General features: G+C 54.0%; 1 protein-coding gene across 1 annotated transcript in view; it reads left to right on the plus strand.

Moving 5' to 3' along the window:
- Positions 1 to 818: 818 nt before the first annotated feature.
- The window catches only part of GCK (glucokinase), a 36003-nt gene continuing 22851 nt past the window's right edge, over positions 819 to 13970 (plus strand). The window contains 1 exon segment of the mRNA NM_001287471.1: positions 819 to 1153. Coding sequence (NP_001274400.1) covers positions 1109 to 1153 — 45 coding nt within the window. The 5' untranslated portion in view covers positions 819 to 1108.

Consider the following 13970-nt stretch of genomic DNA (forward strand, 5'->3'; position numbering starts at 1 on the left):
CTAGCAATTCAGCCTCTAGGAACCATCCAGAAAAATCACATGCATGTGTTGACTCTGGTAAAAGACCAAGATTTGCAATGGAGAAAAACTGAAACTGCCCAGATGACCATCAGTACAAAAGTGGCTTAAAGATGTTCCAGTGGATCCATCTGGAGAGTTCTCCCTGGCCACTCCTCCTTGCTCCCTCTGCTGGATGCTAGTGGAGCTCAGATTTCCAGATGGTAGTCAGGGAAGGCAGTGACTAAGCTTGAGAGTGGTCTGAGCACGTGTGGCCATGCCAGTGGCTAAGCCACTCGTCCCCTCCCCTCTGGTCCCCAGGCCCTGGGGGCCTCTCCCCCTTAGGACATGAGTGTGGAAGACCCTCTGAGTCTCCCCTGGGAACTGGACAGGTGGCAAAGCCTGCAGCGATAAGGCGATCGGGCTGTCGCTATGGTGATGTCGAGATGGAGGCCTTTTGCCATCAGCCCCGGTTTTCTGCATGGCAGCTCTAATGACAGGACGGTCAGCCCTGCAGAGGCCGGAGGGCCTGAGCACAGAGGCCTGCTCCCGGTTGCCATGGCAGCGTGGGCCCTCGCAGGAGCGCAGGACGCCCTGGCAGGAGAATTCCCCACTCCACACCTGGTCGGAGCAGGAAGTGTTGGGCGGTGACTGAGCCTCGGGGAAGCAGGTTGGTGTGCGAGGGACGCACAGTCGTCTGCAACCTCATGACTCAAAGGCTGTCCCCCAGACACCGGAGGAAGGAGGACCTTTTCTGCTGAGTCTGTTTAGAGAGCACCGCGCCGTCACAGCTCAGCACAGCCCGAAGGGAAAGCTGACCAGCCCTGGGAGCCCAGCAATGGCCCTCTCCCGACCATACCTAGCCTGACAAGGCCTCAGTGGGGAAAGATCCCGACTGTGACCCAGGAGAGAAAGCTGGAGAACAATGAAAAGGAGGAAACTCTGTGATTGAACATCAAGCCGGAAACCAGCCAGAAGGTGGACCATACTCAACCAGATACCTGGGCCAGCCGTGACCCTTGGTTGGGAGAAGGCTGGGCATATTTCTGCCTTGGAAGCCTGTCGAGGAACGCTGAGGGGTCCCAGCTCCCCTGGGCTGGCTGCGGTACAAATGCTGGATGACAGAGCCAGGATGGAGATCGCCAAGAAGGAAAAGGTAGCTCTCTGCCACATTCAGTTTTCTAGAAGAATTTCTTCCATCTTCTCGCAGTCAGTGGTTTGTTTAACTTGACCAAGTGTTTGTGCCTCCGTAGCTGAGTGTATGCGCAGGCGCTTTAGGGACAATCTGCTGGGAGTGAATTGTGGGGCATTGACTGGGTTGGGCATGCTGAGTCCTCTTCCTGCTGCTCTAGAGTCCAGCCCTGTGACCTGGGAGTCACCACTGCCAGGAGGCCTGGGAAGTGAACCCTGTTGGGTAGAGGGTCTGGTGAATTTAAAACCCCAGCTGGGGAGGGGGGGTGGGGGGATGTGGGGTCTTAGTGGCAGAACCAACTACCTAGCAAGACTCAACAGACATCGTGAGAGCTCTCAGATGTCCATACCTCCCCACAAGAATCACTTAAGCCTAAGAACCGTTGCTCCTGGTAAGAAGTGGAGAGCAGTTACTTTTTCCAAAACAAAGAAAAATCCAGACATCCTGTGAGCCAGCTCTGTGCCCAAGCAGTGAGGAAAGGATCCAGAACTGGTGACAGGGCGGAGGGGAGCGCCCGCCTGCTCCCCTCAGCCAGGCGGGGCGGGGGAAATGGGGGAGAGGGCCCGGATCCAGTGCCTTTGGCATGGTTTCCCCCTCACATGTCTTTTCTTTTCCTTCTTCTGTGAAATGACGAGGTCAGCATAAACACTGGACTGGTTCTGCTCCTGGCAGAGCTAATGATGTTAGGAGAAAAACAACCAGCCCGGGTCAGGGCGCCCACAAGCTGCAGGCAGCGGGAAGCCTGTATCTGCTGGTCACTGGGGCTCTGGCCGGAGTTTGGATGAGAAATCCTGTGTGGAGGGGCCAGGGGGCCAGCTGGAGAGAAGGGAGATGGGGTCTTCAGCACGAGCAGAGAGTTGGCATGGTGGCAGTGAGAGGTGGGGCATGTGGCCTGCTCTGGGGAGTCCACCACATCAGACAGGGGCAGGCCCATGCCCCTTTCTTATTTGTCTCAGGGACACAATGCTCCCCATGGTAAACCCCACATGCGTTGGGGTGCTCCAGAGTGGTGGGGGGATGTGGGTCACTGACAGCCTTGTCAGGGCCAAGAGGAGAGGGAGGTCCCTCCTCTGGCCCATGCTTTAAGGGGGCACAAGAAACATCAATCATCAAGATAAATATTTTAATGCAAATTTTAAAGAATCAAAAATCAGTGCAAAAAATTCTGATGAGCAAAATGCTGACTTTCCAAAGAAAGAGGGCCCAAGTACTGCTGATTTGTTCGCTTGTCTCAGGCCTGTGCTGGCTGCCCTTACAGCGCCAGTCAGCAAGCTGCCAGGGCCAGATGAGGGAGGTGGGGGCTGCTGGCGATGTGCACACCCCTCCTGTCTGTCCCGGCTGCCCAGAGGGCCCACCTCTTGTCTGGGAGCCGGGAAGCTTCAGCTTGGTTTCAGAGCCTTCCTAAGGGTCTGAGGTTTTGCTGCCAGGCCTGCCCAGGTCCAGCCCTGCACCCCTGGGAAATGCTATTCCCACCACAAGCCATTTGGCCTGGAGCAGTAAGCAATTTCAAAATTGTCCCCAGCAGGTCGGCTGGGGCTGTATCCACTGCAGGCTCCCAGAAGAAGAGCATTCTGGTCGCATTGGAGGGACCTCAAGTGTGGCTGATTTTGCTCTTTCTGTTTCCCTGGTGCCTCTTGCCTATGCTGACATCTCAGATCACCTGGGGTCTTCCTCTATAATTTGTAGGAGTGTGTGGCCTCAGTACCATTTTCAGCAGCTTCATACATGGTTCTTCTAGAGCTCCTTGGGAGCAGGCCTGCTCCTATGAGGCTGCTTCCCCTCACCTCCAGCCTGTGGCTGTGGAACCTCAACATCCTGAGTCATTCCCTTGGCATGGAGCTCTATCTTTTTCGCCATAGTTTCATCATCTGTAGATAGGTTAAAAATATCTTTTTCTTTTTTTTTAAAGAATTTTTTGATTTGTATTAGTTCAGATATATAACAAAGTGATTCACACACACACACACACACACACACACACATATATAGGCTTCCTTTGTGACTCAGCTGGTACAGAATCCACCTGCGATGTGGGAGACCTGGGTTCAATCCCTGGGTTGGGAGGATCCCCTGGAGAAGGGAAAGGCTACCCAGTCCAGTATTCTGGCCTGGAGAATTCCTTGGACTGAATATATATATTTACTTTTTCATGTTCTTTTCCATTATAGGTTATTATAAGATATTAAATATAGTTTCTGATGCTATACAGTAGATCCTTGTTTTTATTCATTTTTTATACAGTAGTGTGTATCTGTTAATCCCCAGTTCCTAATTTACCCTCCCTCCCTCCCTCTCTTTTCCTCTTTGGTAACCATATGTTTGTTTTCTATGCCAGTGAGTCTATTTTTGTTTTGTAAGTTAGTTCATTTGTATTATTTTTTTTAGATTCCACATATAAGTGATATCATATGATATTTGTCTTTGATTTACTTCACTTAGTGTGATAATCTCTAGGTCTATCCTTGTTGCTACAAAGTGTCATTAATCTTTTTTATGGCTGAGTAGTGGGCTGCCGTCTATGGGGTCGCACAGAGTCAGACACGACTGAAGCGACTTGGCAGCAGCAGCAGCAGCAGCAGCAGCATCCCATTGTGGATGTGTACCACATCTTTAGGGCTTCCCAGGTGGTCCAGTGATAAAGAACCTGCCTGCAAATGCAGAAGCCGCAAGAGACTCTGATTTGATCCCTGGGTCAGGAAGATCCCCTGGAGCAGGAAACGGCAACCCACTCCAGTATTCTTGCCAGGATAAGCCCATGGACAGAGGAGCCTGGTGGGCTACCGTCCACTGGGTAGCAAAGAGTCGGACACGACTGAGTGAGTGAGCACACACACGCCACGTCTCCTTTACCTGGTCATCTGTCAGTGGACATTTAGTTGCTATAGAGTTCTATCTCTTGATGGCCACCACTTCTCAGTGGCCTCAGATTGGGTTCTTGGAGCCCGCTTGGAAGTTTCTGGTCTATTCTTTACCCTCTCTCATCTGCGCCCCTCTGCTAGTGGGTAGGAGGGATGGGGGCACCATAGCCCGTATAGTTAGCTGTGTGTGGTGGATTTGGGGAGCACTTTTCAGGAGGAAAACTGGGGAGGTGACCCTCCAGGTGTTTTAGTCTGCCCAGTTGCTAAAACAAAATACCGTGGACCAGGTGACTTAATCAACAGACATTGCTTCCTCACAGTTCTGAAGACTGGAAGTCTGCCAGCATGGTCAGCTTCTGGGGAGGGCTCACTTCTTGGTTTGCAGACAGCTTTTTTGTTGCTGGGTCTTCACACAGTGGCGGGGGATGCAGAAGTAAGAGAGAGCATGCTGGATTCTTCCTCTTGTGGGGGCTCCACTCATGACCTCACCTAACTCTGATCATTTCCCAAAGGGCCCACACCCTGATACTACACACTTGGGGTTAGGGCTTTGGCATATGGGTTTGGGGGAACACGATTCAGTCTATAGCACTGAATCAGGGGATGAGGGTAGAGCCGGGGAGGGGGCGGACCTCTCTTCTTTCAGCCTCCACAGCTGCCCTGAGCACTTTGCTGCTGAAGCAGAGGCTCGGAGATGGGGTGAGGGTGCGTCACTCGGCAGGCACGCTCTCCCAGTTTCCCCACAGGACCTGTCCCAGCCTATGTGGGGCCCCTGCCCCCTGAGCTGGTTGGAGGCCCTACTACTGCCAGATGCTCAGGAGGACATAAAGCTCCAGGTGGCCCCCAAGCAGATGTGTTGGCAGAGGGGCCAGAGTGGGGAGGAGCAGATGGCTCCACTGAACAGAGTGGTGATAAGACCCTGAGCATGGGACGACCGGGCTCTTGTGACCCAGTAAGATGTGGATTCAGCAGTGGGGGCTGGGGCCATGCCTGCCTGCCGTGGGCCCCTCTCAAGCAGGAGCTGCTGGCTCTGAGCATGTGACAAGCTGTCCTTGCGGTCCCACAGCGGGGCTGGGCTGGCAGACTATGAAGCAAAGACTGCTCCAGGAGAGCTGAGCAAGCCGCCTGCATCCCAGGCCCCAGGGTCCAGGCGCCTCAGAAACAGAATTAGAATTCCGAACGTCTCCCTGCTCCAGAGAGGCGTTGTCTTCTGGGGTTTCTGGGGTCGGGAGCAGGCCAAGGGGACCCAGCAGTGAGAGGCAGTATGGACCCGGCGAGGCCCATGCCTGCTCCTGCAAGAGCGGGACTGGAGGGCAGACGGGCTGAGAGAGGGGAAGAGAGAGAAAGGCACAGAGTGCTCTCGACTTCCTCCCAAGGTTTCTGCAGAGCTGCCCTGAAACCACCCTTCAGCAAGAGAGATGAGACTTGTGATGAAGGGAGGCCCTCCAGGGAAGGATCTGGAACGCACCCCTAATCCTGTGACAGAGGGGCAGGCCCGGCCCCTCCCCTCCACCTTCATCTCCCTTCCCTTCTCAGGTAGACACCAATCCTAAGGAGAATATAGTTCTGTGTGCGTGTGTGTGTGTCTGTCTGTCTCTTCCTCTGTCTTTCTTTCTCTCTGTTTTTCTGTCTCTCTCCTTCTCCTGTCTCTCTGTCTCTTTATCTCTGTGATTCTCTCGCTGTCTCTATGTCTCTCTTGTCTCTTTGTCTCTCTCTCTTTCTCTGGCTGGACACACTGTGAAAAGAGGTTCCCCTTTCCTCCCCAAACCCCCTCCTTTCCACATCGTCCCCTCCGGTCTGGGTCTGCCCCTGCCCAGGTCCCTCCCAGACTGGAATCCCCTTGGCCCCTCCTCTGCACCCCTGCTGCACTCAGGCCTGGGGTGTCCCTGGGCCACACCCTCCTGTCCCAGGCCCCTTCTCTCCTCAGCCTCTGAGGGCCTCTGGGGAAGCTGCTTGGCGTCAGCCAAGGCCCCTGGTGCTCTGACCGCTGCCACTGCCTCTCTTGTGCCATGTATTCTATCCCTTTATTTCTGAAAGAGCGGCCGTTTCCTGGCGACCAGTCTGTGTACAGGCCATCGAGCTATTTGGAGAAGCCTGTTTTATGGGACTAAGTTGCAGTAAGTACACGTGCCTGGTGAGGATCCATTTCTGTTTGTTTACTTCTGCTCAAGGAATCCCTCACTGCAGCCACTCACGTTTCAAATATAGCTACAGCACTAGCTCTAGCCTCCCCTTTTCTCAGCAAGGTTTAAACCCATCTGGCACGTTTCATAAAAAGCGGGGTTTTGATCTGGAAAGAGATGTACCTTCTACCCCAGAAAATGGACCACTTCTCCCTGACTCAGATGATGGCTCTTTTTGGCGGGGGAGGATGTCTTTTTTTGCTTTTTGGACAAGTGTTCACATGTCTTCTCTTTGGTCTTGGACTCTGCTTTCCAAGAGAATTGAGCTTCTGGTCCAGGCCTCTCCCTGACCCCTGAAAAGGCCAGTCTGGCTCATCCTCCTCCAGCCATCGATGCCAGAGGTCCTGGCTGTCCTCCTGAGGGCTGGGTTGGGCCAGGGTGCTCCAGCTCTGAATCTTCCCACAGGCTCCTTGAGCTGGATGCTGGGGGTCCCACCAGCAGCTGGAATCAGCGGGAACTGCACCAGCCATAAGCTAGGCTGCAGGGAGGTAACTGGGAAGAGGCATTGGAAGGAGCGGGGCTCCAGAGGCCACGAAGGTTGGAGGGTGTTCCTGGGCCAAGAGTGATCCTGTGGGGTAAGGGGGACGAGGGGCCAGGTGTGGGGGCCGGCCATACCCGAGAGCCCACCTTTTCAGGTGGGCAGCTAGCACCCCCTGGACCCCAATTCCTCAGGCCCCCCTGCAGTCATCCTGCCTTACTCTTGATCCCCAGTCCCTTCCCATGCTCCTCATGCATCTTAGTCCACCTCTGCTCTGCTCCCTTGGCTAACAAACACCTGCCCAGGCCGGGGCAGGGGCAGGGAGGAGTGCTCCAAGGACATCCCCCCCAAACCACCACCCATTGCTCGGCCCAAGCCAGAGTCTCGCAGAGGGGAAGGGCCCGGTGACGGGTCCTTGGTCGAGGTCGCCACCAGCCAGGTCTGCCTGATGCTCAATCACTGGCTGTTCTGGGGGATGGTGCTCAGAGGCTGTCCTGCCCCTAATGTCACAGAAAGAAGGCTCTGCAGGCAGAGGAGCCCTGTGAGTTGCTGAAGTCACAGGGGTGAGTGATGGACACCTCGGTTCAGTGAGCGCATTTGTTCTTAGGTAGTGACTTCATGAGCCCAAAGGCGGCTGCTGGTGAGGGCAGAGCCTGCCTGGGCTCTGGAGTTGGCTTCCTCGAGGCCTGGTGAGATCTGGGTGGCTCTGGGCCTCACCTGCCTGGTCTGTAAAATGGGTTAATAGCAGCGTGTGCCGCATGGGCTGGGTGTGGAAACTTCTGTGAGGTTTGGCCAGAGGGTGATCTGATGGAGACTGGGGGAACCAGGAGCTTTTGAAGTTATGCTGTCTGAGGGCCCCAGGGCTCTGGGTGGAGGAAGCATCCCCACACCCACCCCACTCTGTGAAGAAAGGCGCTGCTCACCGCTCCAGCATGGACACTGACTACATTGCCTCTGTAGCTCCCACCCCTGCAAGGGGCCTAGCAGAGCCTGCCTGGGGATGTGCAGTCAGGACCACAGCCTTATGTCCAATGAATGCCTGTAGACACCTGCTGATCATCAGTTGACTGTGCCTAGCACAGCTTGGCAGACCTCTAAGCCCTGGGCAAACCACATAGATGCTGGGGAGTGGTGAGCTAGCTCCCCACGGGCCCCGGTCCTTCATGCAGGGCCCTTGGAGGCCCACTCTGCCGGCCATCCTGCCCAGGGGGGAGCTGTGCTGACCCCCCTCAGGAGAATGGGGACAGGCCTGGGTGAATGTGCTTCCTGCCCATGAAGACCCAGCAGATTCATCCTTCATCCCCAGGGGAGGTGAGGGGTGGGAGGAAATAAAGAACTTCTTTGGTTAGCATTCCCAGAAGAGAAGACCCAGTCTGGGCACCCAGCAGGGAAGGAGGCTGGCTCCACCTCCAAGGACCACCCTCTGCTCCCAGCCTGTGCTTGGTAGGGCTGTGGATTCAAACCCGCTCTTCCCTTCCCTAGCAGGGTGGACTTGGTGACTTTGAAATCCCTCCAGACCTCAATTTTCCCTCTGGTACTATGGCCTGCCAGGGCTGCTGTGGGGGTTTGAGCCCCTAAGTGTGTTCCTCTCAAAGGGATGAGTAGAGGAGCCCCTCATGCTAGGTAACCAAGAGCTGACCTTTCCAGAACAGCTTCCCACTGTGAGTAGAAGGCAGAGAAGTCCCACATGTAGACAGGCAGGAGGAAGGTGATGCCACACCGTGACACACCCTCTTCCAGAAGATACAGTATCCTCACTCTATGTCCTGGGACATCATTTTCCCATCCACAGGCTCACATGAAACCCGTGTCATATACATCAAATATATATGTATATGACCTGCATGGGTCCTGGATCTGGCCAAGGTCCCCCTTCTTCCAGAGGTTCCAGGGCAGCATTGTCTCAGCTGATGGGGCTGTGGGCCGTGCACACAGGGAGAAACATCAAGGCCGGTGTGTTGGGGGAGAGCACCTGCCTTCTTCCCCTGGCCCTGGCCCGTGTAACCCCCTCAGGCTCACCTACAGGAGGATGTCCCTTGAACATACTATGAAGAAAGCCAATGCATACGTTTGTAAAGCAAAAGTCAATGAGAATGGTGATAGATGTCTTTTCAAAGAGCCCACAAGGGGCCCACTACTGTGTGGTGATTTCAGTCCATTACAAAGAAATAGTGGATGTTTCCCTATTCACACACACATACAATCACGTAATCACTGATATAAGCAAATCACTTGGAAATTAAAATAGTAGTGTGAAAAAAATGCCATCAGGCAGGACTCGGGGTTTCCAATGGCTGAGCCTGAGTCTGCCCAGGAAGCTTGTGGAGCAGGAGCAGCATGGCAGAGCGGGGTGCCAGCCCCTCCCCTGGGTCGCCCAGCTCCCTCTGTGGGTGTGCGTTCACCACCTCTGCACCTGGGGGAGGGCACCTGCCTGCAACTCGCTTGACCAGGTCTGTCACAGGCCCACCTCTCATCCCATGGTGCAAGCGAACGACGCTCGTAAGTCACCACGAGACCGCAGGCAAGGAAGGATGTGTTGAGAGGGACACGAGAGAGTGGCCGGCACCCTGTCTCTGAGCCCCTGGGTCCAGCGGGGTCCGCATGCCCACACGCGGTGCCTTGGTCCAGCAGGTGCTGGTGGCTGTGTCTGCTCCTTTGTAGTCGAGCCAGTTTATGCTCAAACTGCTCCATGGATGGGGTGCGCCTCTATGCCTGTATTTACTTGTGATGGGTCGGGACCCATCAGAGGTCGTGCCCGAGGTCACACAGGTGGGCACCTGCGGAGTCGAGATATAGCCAGACTTCTGGACTTCCAAGAAAGCCTGGACCCGTTCAGCCTGGACGCCAGGCCTCACAGGTTCTCTGCCATGCTCTGGGCCAGTGACCGCCCGCTGCTGTGTACAGTCCTCCTCCAGAGGGACTATGAGGCTTGGCAGTCCTCATAAAGGCGGTACCAGCCAGGGACACATGTGGCAGTGTGATCCCTTCCCACCCCACAACACTGCCCATCCCTCATAGCATGTCTGGGAAGCACAATTGCTCAGATTTATATTTATTAATGCGGACACTTTTATGCATTTAGTAGTTGCTAAAAGGGATTCCCAGGTGGCGCAGTGGTAAAGAATCTGCCTGCCAATGCAGGAGACGTAAGAGATGTGGTTTCAGTCACCGGGTCAGGAAGAACCCCTGCGGTGGAAAATGGCAACCCACTCTACTATTCTTGCCTGGAGAATCCCATGGACAGAGGAGCCTGACAGGCTACAGTCCATGGGGTTGCAAAAAGTCATACACGACTGAGCACATATTCACACAGCTGAGATAAAAATATAAATGCTGGTTCCTCTCTGCATGGGTTTCTTATAGCTTCTGTAAGAAATGATCACAAATAGTGGCTTAAAACAAAGCAAATTTATCAACTGACGGTTCTGGAGGTCAGAAGTCTGAAATGGGTCTTCTGGACTAAAAACAATGTGTCAGCAGAGCCAGTTCCTCTGCAGGTTCTAGAGGAGAGTCCATGTTCTTGGCCTTTCTGACTTCTGAGTCCATGTGCATTCCTTGGCTCATGGCCCCTTTTTCCGTCTTCAAAGCTGGCAGCTGCTCCCTCCAGCCTCTGCGTCTGCCATTACATCTTCTCTGACATTCCTGCCTCCCACTTATGAGGATGCTTATGATGCTATTGGGCCCATGAAACAGTCCAGGACCGTTTCCCCATCTCAGGGTTCTTAAACATCTGTCACCTCCCTTTTGCCATGTAAGGTCACATGTCACAGATTCCAAGGACTAGAAAGTCTTGGGGGCTGTGGCTCTGCCTTCCACGCTGCCCCACCCCCACCTCAGTGATGAGCACAGCCCTGCCTGCCTGCCTTACACTTCGGCTCACTGGCTTCGAGGACTTTTTCTTTCCAGCTGTACATCACCTCCCCCATCCCAACACACACACACACACAGTTTTAATCAAATTCTAACACTTTTAGTCAAAATATAATAGACCACACAGAACAATTTCCCCTCATGGGCAACCCTGAGGAGGGCAAAGGAGGAGGCTTCCCAAACCCATACCCATGCAAGGTCACAGCCTGCATTTTCCTTGCATTTGGGAATTGGTAGCAGTGTCCTGCATGGCCCACTGGAGGGCAGGAGGGGCCAGGCTAGGGGAGGGGCTAGGGGTCTACTAACAGTGGAAGGAAGGGACTGAAGACCAGGAAGTGTGGCTTGTGGGCCTCTTAGAGAGTTTGGGATGAGGTATAAGTCCTGGCCTTCCTTTCCATTCCTTTGCAGATGGGTTGGCCAGGAAGGCCAACAAGAAGGGATACTGCATAGGGACCTGTGGAGGAAGCCAGCCCAGACAGGATGTGTCTGTGAGGGCTTGGAGGCAGGAAGGACATCCAGGAGGGGACATGCTGGGTGACAGGAAAGAATCACTAGGGCTGGAGAGAATCCCTTTCCTAGGGGAGGGGTACTTGGACTTGACACTTCCTGTCTGTGAGGAGGAAGGGACAGCAAGCCAAGAGCTGACTGCTTTTCCCCTTGTGCACAGCCATGTGTTCTGCTTGTGTCTGAAGGTGACTCTCAAGGTGTCAGCCTTCTCTCTAATGCAGGCACAACTCCACATATCACTGTCCAGGGGAAATGCAGTGTTTTCTAGTAGCCATGTTACAAAAGTAAAGAGAACTAGGCAGATTAATTTTCATAAAGATTTATTTAACCCACTATAAACAGAATATTAAGGGCTTCCCTGGTGGTTCAGATGGTAAAGAATCTGCCTGCAATGCAGGATACCTGGGTTTGATCCCTGGGTTGGGAAGATCCCCTGGAGAAGGAAATGGCTACCCACCCCAGTATTCTTGCCTGGAGAATTCCATGGACAGAGGAGCTTGGTGGACTACAGTCCATGGGGTTGCAAAGAGTCAGACACGACTGAGAGACTAACACACAAAAACAGAATATTATTGGGACTTCCCTGGAGGTCCAGTGGTTAGGACTCCGCTACACTATTGAGGGCTCAGGTTTGATCCATAATCAGGGAACTAAGATCATGCAGCATCCATGCTGTGCAGCATGGTCAAAATATTAAAAAAAAAAAACCACACACACACACAAGACAGAACAAAACAAAAACCCAGAATATTATCAGTGAAACTAGCAAGCCACATAAAAATTGTTACTGAAATATTTTACACACTGTGGTTTATATTGCCTTCCAAAGCCATGTGTATTTTCCACGTACAGCTTCTCCCAATCTGGACTTGCCGTGTGTCAAGTGACAAAAAGCCACATGTAGTCAGTGACTACCACCCTGAATAGTGCAGTTCACAGCTACTCTGATAGATGATTGTCCAGGGATTTGTCAGGCTCTCTGGCCATAAGCAATGCAAATTCAATGGAAGCAGGGGAAGCAAAGAAGGGATGGACTGGCTGATGGGACCAAGTTCCCTGTGCTGAGGTGAGGGGAGGGGAGGGGAGCAGAATCTGACGTCCAACGGTGGCCGAGGGTCCTCTGTCCACTTCTGTCTGGGGCTGGTGTCGCTTTCCCCTCCGGACCATGTGTGTTCTCCACTGGGCGGGGATGCGGCCATAGAAACTCCATGCTCCCAGCCTTACAGTGTAGCAATCAGAGTGAAAGGAGAACTCTTCGTGAGTTCTGCTACACATGATTCCCAGGAAGGACTCGGGGCTCTGCTAGGGCAGCGCACCCACTGGATTTCCCAAGGCGCTGGCTCCCTGAGGCACTAGAATCAGCTGCCTTCTGGAGTCAGAGAGCTGGTGTGGGCACACAGGACAAGGGTCCTGTGCTGGGCATGCCCTCCGGCCCTCGTCCATGCCTGTCCTTACTGCAGTGTGGCCTCCAGGCAGCCCAGCTCCCCTTATCAAGCCACTCACAGGCGTTCTCTCAGCTTTGGCCCAAGGCCACCTGTCTGTCTTGCAAAGTGCATCGTTGCGTGTGTTCTCCTGGGGCCAGCCGGCCCCCAGCAGCTTTCTGCTCTCCTGTCCTCCCCGCTCCACCTGCCTCTGCTGGCTGTCCCACTCCAGGTCCTCACCTTGCAAGTCAATTCATTTTCCCTACTGCATCCAGAGTGAGCTGTATCAGTGCAACTCCAGGTGGGCTTCCCCTGCACAGAGCCTCCCATGACATCGGCACAGAGCCAGACCCTCAGAAGACATCCCAAATTGCAGCCTCACTGCCTGAAATCTGCAGCCACACTCTGGCTGCCCTAGACCTAGTGCATTCTCTGTACCCAGCCCGGCTCCTGGGACTTGGCTCTTGTAGGTGTCCTGCCTGGCTACTGGCCCCAGGAGCAGGGCTGACCAGGATGCAGTCATAACTTTAAATTCTGTGGGGCTCTTCCTGTATCTCTTGTGGAAGCATCCCTCCTCTGAGAACCAGGACCCCTGGGCCCACAAAACCTAAGGCTGCAGGTACAGAAAGAACAAATCCCATCATATCAGTCATGAAGAATGATGAAGTACCCTTGGTTCCCAGACCATGTATTTTACCTTTTAGGGACACAGTATCACCCAGTGGCTGTTAGAGTGGACACTGCACCCTGGAGGACACAGGTCCCTTCTACTGGGGGGCGAGCATCTTCAAGCTGACAGCTCAGCTGTGCCTTCAGGAGGTTGTTTGACTGCTCTATCGTGGGGCAGCTGTTAGGTGGGAGGACTAGTGCGTCCTGATTGTGCACTCACTGCCAAGCCTCCTTTGCCAAGAAGCAGGTCCTTCCTCTGCGGTCGTGCTGTGGGGGATCTCGGATCAGGAGATTCGAGGTTCCTTGGTTGGTGGTACTGGCTGAGACACTGAAAGTAGGAAAGGCAGACGTGTGCCTGGAAGAGCAGATGTTTGCCCCTTCTAGAGTGGAGCGGTCCTGTGTGATCAACTTGGACCAGGTTGTGGCTGGTTGGTGCCCTGGAGGAACAGTATCACCCCAGAGGTTTAAGGTTGGTCTCTGACACTGGCAGGTCATACATTTGACAACAGCAAAAGCTAGGCTAGCCTTGGCAAGATGGAGCCTATGCTTTGGGGCGTAGACACAGCTTCCACATCCGCCGCCATGGTTAATGGTTTGTGAGGGCATCGTGTTAACGCCAAGAAGCTACCAACGTGAAGCGACTAGCCAGCCCTCCGCGTGCTTGTTCAGTGCCCGTTCTCTAGCAGGTCGTTTCTCATAGGCTGGAACTCCACTGACGTGTTCTCGAGCACCTGGATTTCTCTATAGTCCTCCTCCCCGCCCCATTCCTGTCCCCAGTCCTCTAATCTCGCTCCT

The sequence above is a fragment of the Ovis aries genome, chromosome 4, assembly GCF_016772045.2.
Source record: "Ovis aries strain OAR_USU_Benz2616 breed Rambouillet chromosome 4, ARS-UI_Ramb_v3.0, whole genome shotgun sequence".
In the NCBI taxonomy this organism is placed as follows: Eukaryota; Metazoa; Chordata; class Mammalia; order Artiodactyla; family Bovidae; genus Ovis; species Ovis aries.